The 16515-nt window shown below is 46.6% G+C and overlaps 3 protein-coding genes and 1 pseudogene across 3 annotated transcripts; all 4 read left to right on the top strand.

Annotated features, from left to right (window-relative positions):
- The first annotated feature begins 112 nt into the window (after positions 1-112).
- Positions 113-4228, top strand: LOC147208129 (uncharacterized). The gene is made up of 2 exons (XM_086108036.1): positions 113-565; positions 1836-4228. Exons 1-2 carry the CDS (start codon positions 451-453, stop codon positions 2852-2854), a joined length of 1134 nt encoding a protein of 377 aa, XP_085964162.1. The 5' UTR covers positions 113-450; the 3' UTR covers positions 2855-4228.
- Positions 4229-4414: 186 nt separating this feature from the next.
- LOC147208128 (uncharacterized) lies at positions 4415-7527 on the top strand. Its single transcript, XM_086108016.1, has 2 exons — positions 4415-4916; positions 5430-7527. The coding sequence occupies exons 1-2, from the start codon at positions 4802-4804 to the stop codon at positions 6788-6790; spliced, it is 1476 nt and encodes a 491-aa protein (XP_085964142.1). The 5' UTR covers positions 4415-4801; the 3' UTR covers positions 6791-7527.
- Positions 7528-8897: 1370 nt separating this feature from the next.
- On the top strand, positions 8898-10617 carry LOC147208127 (uncharacterized; annotated as a pseudogene).
- Positions 10618-10702: 85 nt separating this feature from the next.
- LOC147208126 (uncharacterized) lies at positions 10703-16006 on the top strand. Its single transcript, XM_086108025.1, has 2 exons — positions 10703-12760; positions 13672-16006. The coding sequence occupies exons 1-2, from the start codon at positions 12646-12648 to the stop codon at positions 14916-14918; spliced, it is 1362 nt and encodes a 453-aa protein (XP_085964151.1). The 5' UTR covers positions 10703-12645; the 3' UTR covers positions 14919-16006.
- Positions 16007-16515: the final 509 nt, after the last annotated feature.

The following is a 16515-nucleotide window of genomic DNA, read 5'->3' as shown; positions in this document are numbered from 1 at the left end:
GCACTACTGAGAAACTTTTTGAATGTTCGTAACCGAGGTCCATATCCCCTGGCGTTCACGATTGAGACAACTTCAGGTCGTCTACTTGGAGGCGTGAATGAAAGAACTTTGGTTTCTTGTGTCCTAAGTGTCGACGCCGGAGCTCACGATCAAAATGGCCGACCTGGTACGCATGCGCATTACACATCGCGTCGGCCCTCCATATGACTGCATGGACGCACGCGTTCCGCAAAATCATTCTTCCCGAAAGAGTTCCGAACGAACTCAAGCCTCGACACAGTAGGCTGACGTGGCCTACGTCTCCACTAAACTGGACTAGATCCTAAGTGAAATCTTCGCGTCCGCGTCAAGTCGTCTGGGCGCACGCTGAAGCGTCTCTGGCTAAGCTTCGCTTGCTAGCTGCTAACAAGTGGACGTGTTTGTTCGCTCGTGAGCGATTGACGCGTGAAAATGCGTGCAAGAAAGGCGGCGGAGGACAAGGAGGAACTCGGTGCGACACAACACGACACGGAGCCGCGACGTCGCCTTTGCAAGTTGGAACCTCGAATTGTCTTACGCCGAGCAGGTTTGTTCAACCTGACTCGTGTTGTGTCTCCGTTTTATTCTGAAAAAAATTGCTGTTTTTATTTTTAATGTGAGCGTTGCTCGGGTGTGAGCTTCCACGATTGACATCCAATCCTGTGTATCTGATGGCGTCCTCTCATGATTACGTGGACCCAGGGGCCAAGCTCGCGTTGCGGACGTGTGAAAAGGGGCTCCAATAACCAACACTGGTCCTGTATCGTGCTTGAGTGATTAAACATATACTGTGCACACGTTATAAGGGTTACAAATGGAAAGAAAAAGATCATCACAATGACGTAGTTCAGTGCAGTTTACATGTTCAAAGGCAGTAGAAAGGCTCCTCCTTAGGCTATACAGTAATCCCTCGTTTATCGCGGTTAATGGGGACCAAAACCACCCGCGATAAACGAAAATCCGCGAAGTAGCGTCCAATTAACATAAACAGGTAAAAAAAAAAAAATTAAGTCCGCAAACGGTCTGCGAGAAGCTGCAAAACAACAGCGAGTCACATAGAGCAACATATACAGTACTGTACTCCATGTACTGTATATGTTAAAAAAATGTTTGAAAAAATCCATGATGCACTAAACCCGCGATAAACGAATCGCGAAGTAGCGAGGGATCACTGTATATGTAGCCCTCCCATCCCTGCTTTAACAATAATACAAGCGAACACATAACACAAAACAGACGGCCGTACAACCGTAAGAACTATCCCTACATACGTTTGTTCAAAGCGGTTATAGATGAAGGAGGAGAGACTCAACGTCTCCTTTCACCAGTGGCTCAGAGACGTCATGCTCAAATCCTGCATGACGTCACACACGTCGGCGACGAGCTAAGTTTGGAAGTAAACAAGAAGCCGTCGTGTCCATTGCCGAATACAGAAGCCGGTTCAGTACTCCTGTTCCTCGTAGATCCGCTTCAACTCGAAGCGCCGAATTTCAGTTCCAAATACACGCCGGCACATCTCGTCATCCTCAGCTCCGCCAGCCAGCCAGCCCGCCGCACCAACGCGGGCTGTCCGACAGCGGCCATTTATTCTACTGAAAACTCCATCAGATAGTAAAAAAAATATATACATTTTGCTCAGTTAAAGAACAATGATAAATACTGAAGATGATAGAATGCATTTGCACTTAACAATGAAGGAAAAACTGCTTTTCATTTTTAGATAATCAACATTTCAGACTTCAAAGTCACAACATGAGACTTGACTGGGTAAAGCTAGACTCTAGCAACCCGTGTGTTTGTTTTCTCATGTCCTGCAGAGCTGAAAGAAGAAGATCTTGGTCCTGAACAGCAGAGGCCAGATTCCCCCCAAATTAAAGAGGAGGAGGAGGAGCCAAACACCGCCCAAATTAAAGAGGAGCAGGAGCCAGAGCCACCTCGCATTAAAGTAGAGGAGCGGGAGGATACATTTCCATTGACTGGTGTAAGTGTGAAGAGTGAACAAGGTGATGGAGAAGAAGATGGTGGAAGATCACAAACAGATGGCTTTTTAGCTTCCCTTTTGGATGATGGCGCCGTCACATCACAGTCTTCCGACACTGATGATGATGATGATGACCACTCGAAAGGTGATTTGACATGTGGCACTGCCAACAAAAGAGTGAAATGCTCTCTGTGTGACAAATCTTTTGTCAGCAAGTTATCCTTAAAAAGACACACAAGAACACACAATGGAGAAAAACGTTTTGCCTGCTCAGTTTGTGGGAAAAGATTCATTCAGAAGGTAGATTTAACAAGGCACACAAGGACACACACTGGGGAGAGACCCTTTGCCTGCTCAGTTTGTGGGAAAAGTTATTCCCAGAGATGGACTTTAACCGCTCACACAAGAACACACACTGGAGAAAAACCTTTTGCCTGCTCGGTTTGCGGGAAAAGATTTGCTCAAAGATGGACTTTAACCACACACGTGGGAAGACACCCCGGGGACAGACCTTTTGCCTGCACAGTTTGTGACAAAAAGTTTCCTACAAAGAGAAATTTAAGACTACACGCAAGAACACACACTGGGGAGAAACCCTTTGCCTGCTCTGTTTGCGGTATGAGATTCAGACAGAAGGCGCAGTTAGAAGAGCACACGAGAACACACACTGGAGAAAAACCTTTTGGCTGCTCAGTTTGCGGTATGAGATTCACTCAGAACTCCAAATTAACGAGGCATGCAAAAAGACACACTGGTGAGAAACCCTTCAGTTGCATAAAGTGTGAGAAAAGATTCTCTCGTAAGGACCAGGTGAAGATGCACAAGTGCGCTCGGGAGAGGAGCAGTGGTCAATGAGGCCGCAAAATAAATGGAAGCAACTGCAGCTGCATTGAGAATCACTGACTCCTTCCCTTCTCACCTTTAGAGCAGGGGTCTCCCAAGCTCGATCCTCCGGACCCCTGTATGGCATGTATTAGATGTCTCCCTCCTCCAGCACAGCTACCGCTAACAGTCGAGATGAACCGCGCATGGAAACCTGCTGGTTGACAGCTGCTTTGATCATTCGGCTGTTTCGCTAGCCATCCCGGGAAGGAGGAATTGATGGGTGAGTTTCCATCGCCGCCCGTCTCACTCAGGCAGTCTCCAGCCCCCCTCCCCATCCCCAAAATCATGCATTCCAAAAGCAGAAGACACGGATGTTGTAGAAGCTCCATCAAAGCGAATATATTCATGGGGGGTCTTGCGCTGCAAATTCGAGGTATCCCAAAAAAAAAAAAAAAAAACAAGCTGTGGACTGTATTCGCGACGAAAGGCAGAGTTTGCACTTTAGTGCAGAAACTCTCCAAAGAGGAGGAGCGCATCGATACAAATCGGCAAAGCATCGCTGACCTTCAACGATATTCCAGATGGTGGATTCTCAGCCTCTTTGGGTTTAAAGAATCACTTGAAGCCCTTTGTGACTTTCTTGGAGCACGAAGAATCAAAGAGTCAAAGAGAAAAAATGCTGCATCGTGTTGAGTTGATACTGCGGCATTGAGTGCTGAGCTGCAATCGAGTGGAAGGAAAAAAAAAGATGTCCAAGACCGATTCGTGAGAAAATGACACCGTTCAAACCCGCTTCTCAAGTCCCGGCAGCCCATAGAGTGACCGCGGCCCATTGTGAATCCCCGTGCGGTGATCGGTGGTGCAACCTAGCTATCTGTTGATGCTAATGTGCTGTCCAAATATGCGACCATGGGGCCACATTCTTCAGAACTTTCAAGTGGTAGCCAACCCAAAGATTTTCTTGACAATGTGTTGCGGGCACCTTCACTAGTATGTGTTTATGCCGCATGCGTGTGTGTATAAAGATGTAGGAGTTTGATTCTGCGTCTGGTGAATCATGCATCCATTTTTCAGTATGAGAGTATGCAATCCAAAAATCCTGTCCGAGCCGAATGAGATGACCCGGAAGTTCTTGGAGGAGAAGACCGTTTGACTGCTCTAATTGTTTTGGAAAGGTGCCTGGATGCAACCTTTCGGGCCCTTCCTCCCGACCAACCTTATGAGCCCGAATTCTTTACGGCCGCAACATTTAAAGCAACAGGACAGCGACCGAGTTGTCAGACAGCTCGAAGACTCTCTCGTCTCACGCTGAAGAAACCTCCGAAATCAATTCGAGAATGGGCACTTACAAAATTACTGAAAAACATCACCAGCGATGCCCGCCGCAAATAAATTGTATCTGTACATTTCTCATCTTGTTATTCATCGAAGATTTTGCAGGTATAGTCCGCCGTCGCGGCATGACGTCAAAATTGTGGCGGTTTATTCGACGCGGTGTTCTTTCCTTATTTGGGAAAAGGATGCATCCTTTTATCGCTCTTCGGCCTAATGACGTCATGCAACGCAAGTCAAGGCAAGGCGAGGGAAATGTTCGGAAAGTTGAATCGAAGAGGCCAATGAGCGGCCAGATGTTTGTCCTCGCGTGGTTGCCGTAGTTTGCGATCAACATGGCCGACATGTTACGCATGCGCACTGCAGAGGGTTCGCAAATCGCGGTCCGGACGTGGCGTTTGACCAAATGAAATTGTTCCTGAATCAGTACTGCACAACCCAACGCCTCGACGCTACGCGTCCTGTTTCTACGAACCGGTTTTGAAATTAAGCCTTCGCGTCCGGATGAACTTGTCTGTCTGCACATCGAAGCTTGCCCATCTAACTTAGCTTAGCTTGCCGGCCGCTAACAAAGAGACGCGTTTGGTAGCAAGGCATTGCTCAAACGACTAAGTGAGTGCAAAGTGTTGTGACTTTGGCTTGAAAATGTGCGCAAGAAAGACAACGGAGTACGAGCGGGAACTTTGTGGCGCAAAAGAGGACATCAAATCACAACCTGACCGTTGCAAGTCGGAACCTGGAGTTTTCTTCCACGCGACGGGTTGGTTGAGTTCGTATTACCACTTGTTCAGTGGCGACGTGCTTTTTGTCAAGTCAGCGGTGTTGTCTATCTATCTCTCTATGCTCACTCTTTCCATTCTTTAGTAAGCAATGTTGAAGCCGTGTGTCCCTGTGACGCAATGTCCAAGTCTCTTACCTTCATTGGAAGGTTAAGTGTCGCATTGCCGAAGAAAAGTTTGAGGGCGGCAGGTGACAAAACTGTCCCGAAGTCATTTGTGCCACCGAAAAGTGTCGTATATCGCAATCGTATCCATTTCGATGACTGTACCAGATACCGAAAAGGTCGGACCTGGCTGAGGTCGAGTTTGGAATGTCACACGGTTCAATGAGGAATCTTTTTGTCTCTGTAGATTCAGATTCCGTTTGTTGAAGACATTTCCCTTTGAATCGTGTAGGCTTGTTCTCTTCGCGGCATTTGATCTTCAACATTGCCAAACCTTTTTCGATTGAATAACACACAATGTCAAAGTCACATTTTGTTTTCTCACTGAAGATCATCCAAGTTCCGGCGAGCAGCAGGAGCCGCAGTGCGTCCAAATGAAGGAGGAGGAGGAGGAGGAGCTACAGCCTCGTCACTTCAAAGAGGAAGAGCAGGAGGAGGAAATCGGCAAGTTTCCATTGACTGGAGTCAGCGCGAAGAGCGAACTCGTCGATGCGGGATCCCGGGCGGACGGCCTCCTCCCGCCGCTTTCGGACGGGGACGCCACAGCATCCCGCTCTTCTGACACTGGCAGTGACGACAACGATGACGACGAATACGCGCAAGGTGATTTAACACGACACGCTGACAACAAACGGGTGGCGTGTTCTCAGTGCCACAAAACCTTTGTCAACAAGTCATCCTTGAAAAGACACACGAGGACTCACACTGGGGAAAAACCTTTTGCCTGCTCGCTTTGTGGGAAAAGATTCTCCAGGAGGGGAGATGTGACGAGCCACACAAGAAAACACACCGGGGAAAAACCTTTTGCCTGCTCCGTTTGCGGCAAAAGGTATTCTCTCAAAGATAGCTTAATAAGTCACACCCGAACCCACACCGGGGACAAACCTTTTGCCTGTTCAGAGTGTGAGAAAGTATTTTCGAGAAAGGGAGATTTGACAGTACACACCAGAACACACACTGGAGAAAAACCTTTTGCCTGTTCACTTTGCGCTAAGACGTTTTCTCTCAAGGAAAGCTTAACAAGACACACAAGAACGCACACTGGCGAGAGACCGTTTGCCTGCCCGGTTTGTGGGAAAAATTTCTCCCGAAAGGGCCACTTACGAGATCACTCGAAAACGCACACTGGGGTGAAGCCTTTTGTCTGCTCGGATTGTGGGAAGAAATTCTCCTCGAGGACACATTTGACAAGACACGCCAGACGACACACTGGAGAAAAACCTTTTGTCTGCTCAGATTGCGGGAAAAGGTTTTCGACCAAGGGAGAATTAACAGCTCACGCGAGGACACACACTGGGGAAAAACCCTTTGCCTGTTCACTTTGTGACAAAAGGTTTTCGACAAACGACCACTTAAAAACGCACACCAGAACACACACCGGGGAAAAACCTTTTGCCTGCACGCTGTGCGGCAAAGGCTTTAAGATCAAGAAAGAATTGAACATACACACGAGAACGCACACCGGGGAGAAACCATTTGCGTGTTCATTTTGTGGCTCCAGATTTAGACAAAAGGGACATTTGAAAGCACACAGAAGAACGCACACTGGAGAGAAACCTTTTGGCTGCGTGGGATGTGAAAAAAGATTCACCCAGAGGAAACTTTTAAAAGCACACGCAAGCGGGCACACTGGAGAAAATCCTTTTGCCTGCTCCGTTTTTGGTCCAACATTTTCTACAAAGGAAGATTGAAGAAGGCACGCAAAGAAGAAACACTGGCCAAAAGCCTTTTTGCCCCGCACTCACGTTGTGGCCACCCCAAGCCGAGCTTACCAAAACACCTTAGCGTACACTGGAGACAATATGTTCAGTTGCGGAGCCTGTTCTAAGAGGTTCGGATGAAGAGACACAAGCTTGTGAGTGCAAGTCACCGACTCCTCCCCTCCTCCCGACGGAGGAACTCATTTCTCTGCGGTTGAAAAAAGAATGAAAAGATGGTGTTGTTCAAGTGATTTGTCTACTAGTGTGCAATCTTTTCCGCCATTTGTTCATACAATGCGTTTTGTATAGAACACATAACGAAATTATTGTTATCATTCTTTTTCTTTTTTTTTATTATAAAATGAAATAAAACCCATTTATCAATGGCCAGAAAAAAAAGTCCCAATTGGACGAGGTGGCTAAATAATTTATTTTCAAGGAATTCTGTGAAGCGAAAAGAATGACTTTAAACCAAACAAGCGCTTCAAGTAACATTTAGGAAGAGCAAAATGAAAGCAGCGCCACTTTTGCATCGTGTTCGAAAGGCCCACCTTTTATTCACCTGTAATAACTCAGTCTGAGCACTGGGGGGCGCCGCATATAAAGATGGACTTAACCAAGAAAAAGGAGCCACCGGGGAAGAAATCTGCCTTCACGTTGAGAAGAGACTGCAGCGTTGTCTGCTGAGCTGTAAATCAATTGTATTAAAAAAAGGAATACAAGAATGATTTTTGAGAAGAATTCACTGACCAAATCTGAATACCGACACGGTGAACGCGGCTCCTTATAAAACTCTTTGCAGTGATGAATGGTGCAACGCAGCGTGCTGGTTATGTTTACGTTCCGTCTGTACACGCTACCCTTGGGCCAAATTCTTCAGAACGCCGATGTTGGTTAACATGGCGTTGCAGATAACGCGCACTTACATTTAAAACTGGCGCTTAATGGCAACAGTTCAATCAAATACACGGATGAACCAAAATATCCTTCAACACAACCCCAATAAAACTAAGGCAATTGCTTTTGGAATTGCAGTAGCTAGCCAGGTATAGCTAGCTATCAGTTGGGAAGGCAGCGCTCGCATATTCTGTCTGAATATGGTTGCCGTAGCTCGCGTTCAAAAATGGCCCACCTGCTGCGCATGCGCTTTGCTGATTGTGCGCGAGTAACGCAGATCGTGGCTCGGAAACAAGTTTCACGAAATCTTTATTCTGGAATGACTCCTGACCGGGCTAAATGTTGGACAGAGTTACGCCTAAAACGACCGAATGCGACCTTCGTGTCCCTATAAAGTCGCCTGGCTGCAACGTTGAAGCTTCACTGGCAAACTTAGCTTTGCTTGGCTAACAGACACGAGCGTCTGTTAGCAACACGTCGCTCAGAAGAGATCAAGTGAATGTCAAGTCTTGCGATTGTCGCGGGAAATGTGTGCAAGAAAGGCGGCAGAGTACAAGGAGGAACTTTGTCAGTTGGAACCTCGAGTTGCCTTACACGGAGCAGGTTTGTTTACTTCTCGTTCTCACTTGTTTCATGGCTGCCTTCCGGACTTCTTACCGCTTTACGTCGCGTGTACACAAGCACTATTAACATCCAATGTCGAGTAAGAGGCGGATCTTCTTGGTTTCCCCTCATGATTATGTTTGAGACCTCGGACTCTGATGTTTCCCCCCTCTACACTGTCTGACTTTTTTTTTTCTTTTGAGGATCCAACAGCTTGTCATTCTTCTGTTATCTTCAACGTTGCCAAAACATTGACTGAACAAAGCAATCCCTGTCTTCTGCAGACCTCAATGAAGAAGAGCATTCAAAGGGAACATTTAAACGTACACGCAAGCAGCAGGAGCCAGCGTACGTCCAAATTAAAGAGGAGGAGGGGCGCGAGTGCCCTCACGTTAAAGAAGAAGAGCGGGGAGATGAAATCAGCAAGATTCCATTGACTGGAGTCATTGTGAAGAGTGACGAAGCTGATGGAGACCAGGATGGGCGATCCCAATCGGACAGCCTCTTCGCTCCACTTTCAGATGGTGATGACGTGACGTCACGCTCTTCTGACACTGGCGGTGACGACGACGACGATGATGAACACGTTAAAGGTGATATGACACGTCATGCTGACAACAAACGAGTGAAGTGTTCTCAGTGTGAAAAAACGTTTGTCAGCAAGTCCTCCTTGACAATACACACAAGGACACACTCTGGAGAAAAACCTTTTGCCTGCTCCGCTTGTGGTAAACGGTTCACTCATAAGGGACATTTAAAAGTTCACACTAGAACTCACACTGGGGAAAAACCTTTTGTATGCACAGATTGCGGTAAAGCATTTTCCGTAAAGACCAGCTTAACACTGCACACAAGGACGCACACTGGCGAGAAACCTTTTGTCTGCTTGGCTTGTGGGAAAAGATTCATTGATAAAGGACATTTAACAACGCACACAATAACTCACACCGGAGAAAAACCTTTTGCCTGCTCAGTATGTGGCAAAAGCTTCTCTGTCAAAGGAGAATTGAAAATACACACGAGAACGCACACTGGGGAAAAACCCTTTGCCTGCTCAGTTTGCGGGACAAGGTTCCGGCAGAAGGGCCATTTGAAAGCGCACCGAAGAACACACACTGGAGAGAAACCTTTTCTCTGCTCCGTTTGTGAAAAAAGATTCACTCAAAAGAGACTGTTAATAGTACACGCGAGAACGCACACCGGGGAAAATCCTTTTGCCTGTTCAGGCTGTGAAAAAAGCTTCTCTCAAAAGAGGCTCTTAATAGCCCATAGAACAATTCACACCGGAGAAAATCCTATTGTTTGCTCAGTTTGTGGTAAAACATTTTCTCGGCGGGAAGATTTAACCAGGCACGCGAGAACACACTCTGGAGAAAAACCGTTTGCCTGCTCGGTGTGTGGTAAAAGATTTTCCCGAAAGGATCGGTTAACGAGGCACGCAAGAACACACTCGGGCGAAAAAGCTTTCGCCTGCTCGGTTTGTGGCAAAACCTTTTGCACCAAGGAAGATTTAACGAGGCACGCTAGAACACATTCTGGAGAAAAACCTTTTGCTTGTTCGCTTTGTGCTAAAACATTCTCTGCAAAAGGCAACTTGAGAAAGCACACCAGAACACACTCTGGAGAAAAACCTTTTGCCTGCTCAGTTTGTGGGAAGAGATTCTCTGTCAAGAAAAGCTTAGCAATGCACACAAGGACACATACAGGAGAGTATCCTTTTGCCTGCTTAGTTTGTGATAAAAGATTCGTTCAAGAGGAACATTTAATCCAACACACAAGAAAACACACTGGAGAAAAATCTTTTGCCTGTTCTGCGTGCGGCAAAAGATTCAACGATAAGGGGCATTTAGCCACACACAGCCGAACACACACCGGAGAGAAACCCTTTGCCTGCTCTGTTTGTGAGGCACAGTTTAGACAGAAGGGCCATTTAAAAGCACACAGAAGGACACACACTGGGGAGAAACCTTTTCCCTGCTCGGTTTGCGGGAAAAGATTCACTCGGAACTCGGATTTGACGCGGCACACCAAAACACACAGCGGCGAGAAAGCCTTTAGTTGCAGTCTCTGTGACAAAAGATTCTCCCGCAAGGATCAGGTCAAGTTGCACAAGTGCGCTCGTGAGAAGAGCACTCGTGACTAACGTGTACTCTGGACGAGTTTGGGCGGCAAACACTTTTGCAGGTTCGCAACCGCACTGCTCACTCGGGATCCCTCCTGAAAGAGATTTTTGGGGGTCTCTTTTTCAGGCCGCAAACATAAACGAGTAGTTAACGTGTATCTTTTTGCCCACGTTTGGTCTGATTCTGCTTGGCTTTCTCCGCCCGTATTGCATGACTGTGTGCGTGTGTGTGTGTTGGGGGGGGGGGGGGAATCTTCTGAAGGTTAACAATATGTACTGACTCAAAGTATAATCTGAGAGACTGCTGCATTGTCCACCACTGCTCAGTTGTTAATCAGGATTAAAAAAAAATCCCAAGGCTCGGTATCGGGACCATTGAGATGCTCATTTTCTATGAACAGTCGCTGGACTAAGTGCAGACGACGCCATGATTTATTGCTCTTCATCCTCAATCACGAAGGCAGGCATTTTGACTTTTGACAAGCTACTTTTGATGTGATCCAGTCGCGCTTGTATGTTACATTGCTTTTGAACACAGATAAAAGCAAGATGGTGGTTTCCTCTCATACCAAGGTGCCACCACAGGAAAAACCTATAGAGCAGGTTTTGATAGTACAAATACCGCACTTGGGTTTTGTCCCATGAGGAACTTTGATTGAAAGCTCGAACAATGTGGCGACAGAACTGAAGGTGGAGCTTGGGCTCCTTTTTCCAAAATTGATCTGCTTCACGTTGACCCTCTGTGGGGGCCTCTTTTTTTTTTTTCTCGGACTGTACTCTCTTCACCGTTGATGGTTTTGTCTCAGTTTTCATCTTTGTGTGTCACTTGTAAACGACCTTGTTCTTGCAGATTTAATTCATGTGTTTTACCTTGCTCGGACGATAACATTGAGGGTGCTTTTATTTTGTTATATTATCAGGATGCGTGATCGGGGTGGCTCGCTACTGTATCAAAACCAAAATAGTTTCACAAAGCAGGAAATCAAACATGGAATACCAACCTCGTTCCCTTCTCAACCAGGCGCTAAAAAAACGCTCCACTGTTTGGCTTCTCACCTTCAGTTTTGTCTGTTTTGACCATCGAGCGCGTTCGTTCTCCGCACGTGGGACTGGTCGCTCCTCTTTTAACGAAGCATCGTTGGGGCAAGATCGGGGGAGAGGATTCGCGGGAAGCACCGGCGATGTTTGTTGGATGCATATTGATGAGAAAGAGGCAGTGGCATTTCAAAAGACTTTCTTCCTCCCGCTCCTTTTCAGGCGCAATCTGAAACTTTCCCTCCTTCTTTTTTTGTGCGAAACACCACCTTGTTAGGGGGCTACTAAATGACCCGTATGTATTTTTCTCTGTGTTTGATTGCGAAATGCCGTTCGCTGAAATAAATGGAGGAAAAAAAACCCGCATCCGTCTCCAAAGGCGAATTTGTTTCAAGTTGAGACGTTGAACCAAAGCCAAAACACGATGCTTTGCAAATCTTTTTCAACCGGGATCCATTGTTGGATCCGAGTCGCAGCGCCGGAGATGGCGTCGGTTGTCCTTCTGACACGTCGGCCGCAACCTTCCGATTCAAGACGGTGCACGCCAGTGGGACTGACGGACAGTTGGTCACATTCACTTGTCGTCCAATTAATGTCATCGCAGCACCCGCTCTGGCGTTCCACATCGAATCAGAATCAGAATCATCATTATTGGCCAAGTATGTAGAACACACAAGGAATTTGTCTCCGGTATAACACGCTGCATTGGTATCATCATAAACAAGGACATGACATGATTCTGATTCTGAAATGTACTTTTAGCGATGCTTTCCACTCGAATCGCGAGGTTCCGTACGTTTATATCACCACGAAATGACATCATGACACTTTCCTTACGAATGCAACACCGAGGGAATTCGCCCGAATGTGTTTTGGCCGAGTGTGGTAGCCGTAGCACGGGATCAAATATGGTCGCCCTCTTACGCATGCGCGCTGCAGATTGTGTCGGCGCTGCAGGTTGCGGTTTAGACGCGCGGTTATTCTTCTCGAATCATTACGGAACGGACCAAAGGCTCGACACAGTACGCGCGTCGCCGTGAAACGGAATCGATTTCATCTCCGATAAACTCGTCTGGGTGCACGTCCAAGGTCCCCTGGCTAACTTGGCTCGCTAGCCGCCAAGAAAGAGACGCGTCGCAAAGAAGCCGGCGATGGAGTGAGTGTCACGTGTTGTGTTGGCCTCGCAAAAATGTGCGCAAGAAAATCGGCAGAGTACCAGGGGCAACTTTGGGCGACAGAAGAGGACGCGGAGCCGCGACGTCACCTTTGCCAATTGGAGGCTCGAGATGTGTCACCTGGAGCAGGTTTGTTCACTTCGCTCATCGACGACTTGGTGTCATTCAAAACCTTGGCAAAAGGTGTGTGTGTGTGTGTGGGGGGGGGGGGGCTTGTTACTTTGTGTTGGCAGCGAGCCATTTCCTCTGTCGGAACGTCAATGTGAGAAGAGTCCGCGCAGTCGCAGCGAAAGAGAAAAGGCCCTTTTTTTCTCAAGACAACCATTGAATTGCGCCTTCTTCTTCTGCTGTGGTCAGCTGCTTGGACGTTCATAAAATGACCAAGAAAAACCGTGACTAAGTTGATTTGACGATATGTTTTCCCGGGTGAGTAATCTGTCTTTTCGTAACGCTGGAGAATGAGGAAAACTATTTGGTTTCTTGTACGCACTGCGGCCGCGGAGGCTTCGAAAACGTACACCGGGCTTGAGGCCAAATGGCTGAACACCAGGTGATTGTCTCCATTTTTCGCATTTACGTAGACAGTAAATCTTACAGTTAGGTTTGATCGGATTGGATAACGGAGCCTTACACGAGGCTCAAATGACAACTTGGAGTCAATTGTCAGCCTGCGACAGTGTGACGCGATAGTTTGCAATGGAAAGAGGGTCACCACGTTTGAAAATGTTGAACAACAGCTCATTTCCACAGGCTTGGCAACATATTTTGTGGAATGGACACATGGACCACTTCAGCCGCGACCATGTTTTGTGATGCGGGCTTGCCCCCCCCCCCCCCCCCCCCCCGCGTGCATATCCGATGTTGCTCATCGTTCCAAGGAATGCTCAGGGACTTCGTGTGAATGCTCAGACGCACGGACAATGAGGAGCAACATGGGATACAATAACGCGCAACGTTGAACGGCAAAGTCACAACATCAGACTTGACTGAGCATAGCTTGACCTTAACAACCCCTGGGTTTGTTTTCTCCCGCCCTGCAGACCTCAAAGAAGAAGATCTTGGACCTGAACAGCGGCAGCTAGAATCGCCCCAAACTAAAGAGGAGGAGGCGCGAGAGGGCCCTCGCGTTAAAGAAGAAGAGCAGGAAGATGAAGTCAGCAAGTTTCCATTGACTGGAGTCAGTGTGAAGAGTGACAAAGCTGATGGGGACCAGGATGGACGATCCCACTCGGACGGCCTCTTGGCTCCACTTTCTGACGGAGACGGCGTCACGTCACAGTCTTCTGACACGGAGGATGACGACGTTGACGAACAGTCCAAAGGTGATCTGACGTGTCATGCGCGCAACAGACGACTGAAATGTTCCCAGCGTGGCAAAACCTTTGTCAGTAAGTCAACATTGAAAACACACACCAGGACACACACGTGGGAGAAACGCTTTGTCTGCTCAGTTTGTGGTAAAACGTTTTCTCGGAATACAAGTTTAACAAGCCACACCAGAACACACACGGGGGAGAAACCTTTTGCCTGCTCCGTTTGTGGTCAAAGATTCTCTGAAAAAGGAAATTTAGCCAAACACATCATCACTCACACTGGTGAGAAACCTTTTATCTGCTCAGCGTGTGGTAAAACGTTTACGTATAAAAGGAATTTAACGATGCATTCAAGAAGACACACTGGGGAGAAACGCTTTGCCTGCTCAGCTTGTGGGAAGGCATTTTTTACAAAGACAAATTTAACAAGGCACACACGAACACACACTGGGGAAAAACCCTTTCCCTGCTCAGCTTGCGGGAAAAGATTCTTTCAGAAAGCAGATTTAGCACGACACACAATGACACACAATGGAGAAAAACCTTTTGCCTGTTCCGTTTGTGGTAAAGCATGTTATACAAATAAAGATTTAACAAGGCACACAATGTCTCACACCGGAGAAAAACCTTTTGCCTGTTCAGGTTGTGACAAAAGGTTTTTTACAAAAGGTGACTTGAAAAAACACACGAGAACACATACTGGGGAAAAACCCTTTGCCTGTTCAATTTGTGGAACAAGTTTCAGACATAAGGGGCATTTGAATGCGCACAGAAGAACACACACTGGAGAAAAACCTTTTGCCTGCTCCGTCTGCGGAACAAGATTCAATCGAAAGAGACTTTTAACAGCACACACAAGAGTGCACACTGGAGAAAATCCTTTCGCTTGCTCCGTTTGTGGTAAAACCTACACTAGAAAGGAAAATTTAATGAGGCATACCATGACTCACACTGGGGAAAAACCTTTTGCCTGATCAGTTTATGGGCAAACATTTTCTCCTAGGGAATATTTAACAAGGCACACAAGAGCACACTCTGAAGCAAAACGTTTTGCCTGTTTACTTTGCGGTCAAAGCTTTGCTAGAAAGGACTATTTAACAAAGCACACACGATCTCACACTCCGGATAAAAAACATTTATTTGCTTTGTGGTAAAGGACAAATTCAAGAGGAGCATTTCATAAAACACGTTGAAGAAAAAGCTTTCGCTTGCTCAGTAAGAAGGAAAAGATTCAGCGATCTGAGCCCTCTTCGGATTCTGTTTTTTGTCGTTTCAAAGCGAGATGGCCCGGAAGTACTTGGAGGCGAGGTCATTGCAATTCTATAATTGTGCCCGGATGCAACCCATGCGAGAGACATAAACAATCATCACAAACTAAATATTTAAATAAATAAATCAATGAATGAATGTGTGTGTGTGTGTACATATATACGCACAGAGCAGGATATAGAAACAGATGCGCCTCCCAAATACAGTCTTTGTGAACAGCAAGATAAAAATGTGCCTCTAGTATCCGTACAGAAAAAAAAGTGGCTGTCAACATAAAACACTGTCTGCTGAACGCAAGCGAGCAAGAGACCGTTTATTAACATTTGCCATTTGGCCAACAAGTGAACCTCAGTAACATAAAAACCTTTTCGTCTCAAGCGGTAGACGATGAAAGCAAGCGATCTTTCTTCAGAGCAAAAGGAAAGAGGTGGCTCCATTCACAGAAATAAAAGCATAAACATCTTGACATCAGTTGTTTAGGAATGGGCAATTCCAAAATGAATGAAAAACCTTTTTTGTCTCTTTCTTTTTTTTTGTTGCATTGTTGTACAAACACTTTGCATGGGTACGATCTTTGAATGATTCCAAAAGTATTCTTTTCAAAATCCCTTCACTGTTTGTTCTTTTCATGTCTTTACAGGGCTACTTTTTATTTCTTTACTTTGCTTTGAAATGTCTTGAAGTGGTTTTGTTTGAAAATGCTTTGAGGTGTTGTGGTTTTGGTTGTGTCAAGCACATTGAGTCGCCTCGTGGATGAAATGTGTGACACGAATAAAGCTGCCTTGGCTCAAGAGATTGCTTTCATTTTATTATGGAGCTCGTACCTGGCAGGCGAATTCCGCAAGCGAGAGACTCGACGGCAACAAAACCCGCTGTCGTGCGATGACGTGAGGACAAGTGGAGTCAAATTCTTTTGAAGCTGTGCTGTCCTTTCCCCCTTTGGAAAAGAAGCGCCTTTTCATCTCGCCTCCACTGGATGACGTCATACAGCAGAGGTGCGGTGAGGAGATTTGACCCACCGACTGCTTCCCTCCTTCCTTTTTTGAGCAGCGATTCTCAATTGGAAAGTGCGGACCCGAAAGTGGGTCGCGGATTTGTGATCGTGTACAGGTGGGAAAAAATAGCCTCTTTCTCAAAATCCTTAGTTCAGTTCTCAAAAATTAAACGTGGGTCAATGACTGTCATTGGCATCACAACGATGACATGTCCCTGGGTCATTGTGGATGGATAAAACTGTCAAATTGCTTAGTCGCGTTGTCAACTCGAGCTATTCAATATCAAGCTAGCTATGTATACTCAACT

The sequence above is a fragment of the Hippocampus guttulatus genome, chromosome 3 (genome assembly GCF_054856545.1).
Source record: "Hippocampus guttulatus isolate MCC_2025c chromosome 3, RoL_Hgut_1.0, whole genome shotgun sequence".
In the NCBI taxonomy this organism is placed as follows: Eukaryota; Metazoa; Chordata; class Actinopteri; order Syngnathiformes; family Syngnathidae; genus Hippocampus; species Hippocampus guttulatus.
This window is presented reverse-complemented; position numbering and strand designations above follow the sequence as displayed.

Bases quoted from the DNA above. Each gene is read 5' to 3' on its own strand.
- LOC147208129 (XM_086108036.1), top strand. From the start codon at position 451: ATGCGTGCAAGAAAGGCGGCGGAGGACAAGGAGGAACTCGGTGCGACA. The intron at 566-1,835 runs GTTTGTTCAACC...CATGTCCTGCAG, and splicing joins AATTGTCTTACGCCGAGCAG to AGCTGAAAGAAGAAGATCTT.
- LOC147208128 (XM_086108016.1), top strand. From the start codon at position 4,802: ATGTGCGCAAGAAAGACAACGGAGTACGAGCGGGAACTTTGTGGCGCA. The intron at 4,917-5,429 runs GTTGGTTGAGTT...TTCTCACTGAAG, and splicing joins AGTTTTCTTCCACGCGACGG to ATCATCCAAGTTCCGGCGAG.
- LOC147208126 (XM_086108025.1), top strand. From the start codon at position 12,646: ATGTGCGCAAGAAAATCGGCAGAGTACCAGGGGCAACTTTGGGCGACA. The intron at 12,761-13,671 runs GTTTGTTCACTT...CCCGCCCTGCAG, and splicing joins AGATGTGTCACCTGGAGCAG to ACCTCAAAGAAGAAGATCTT.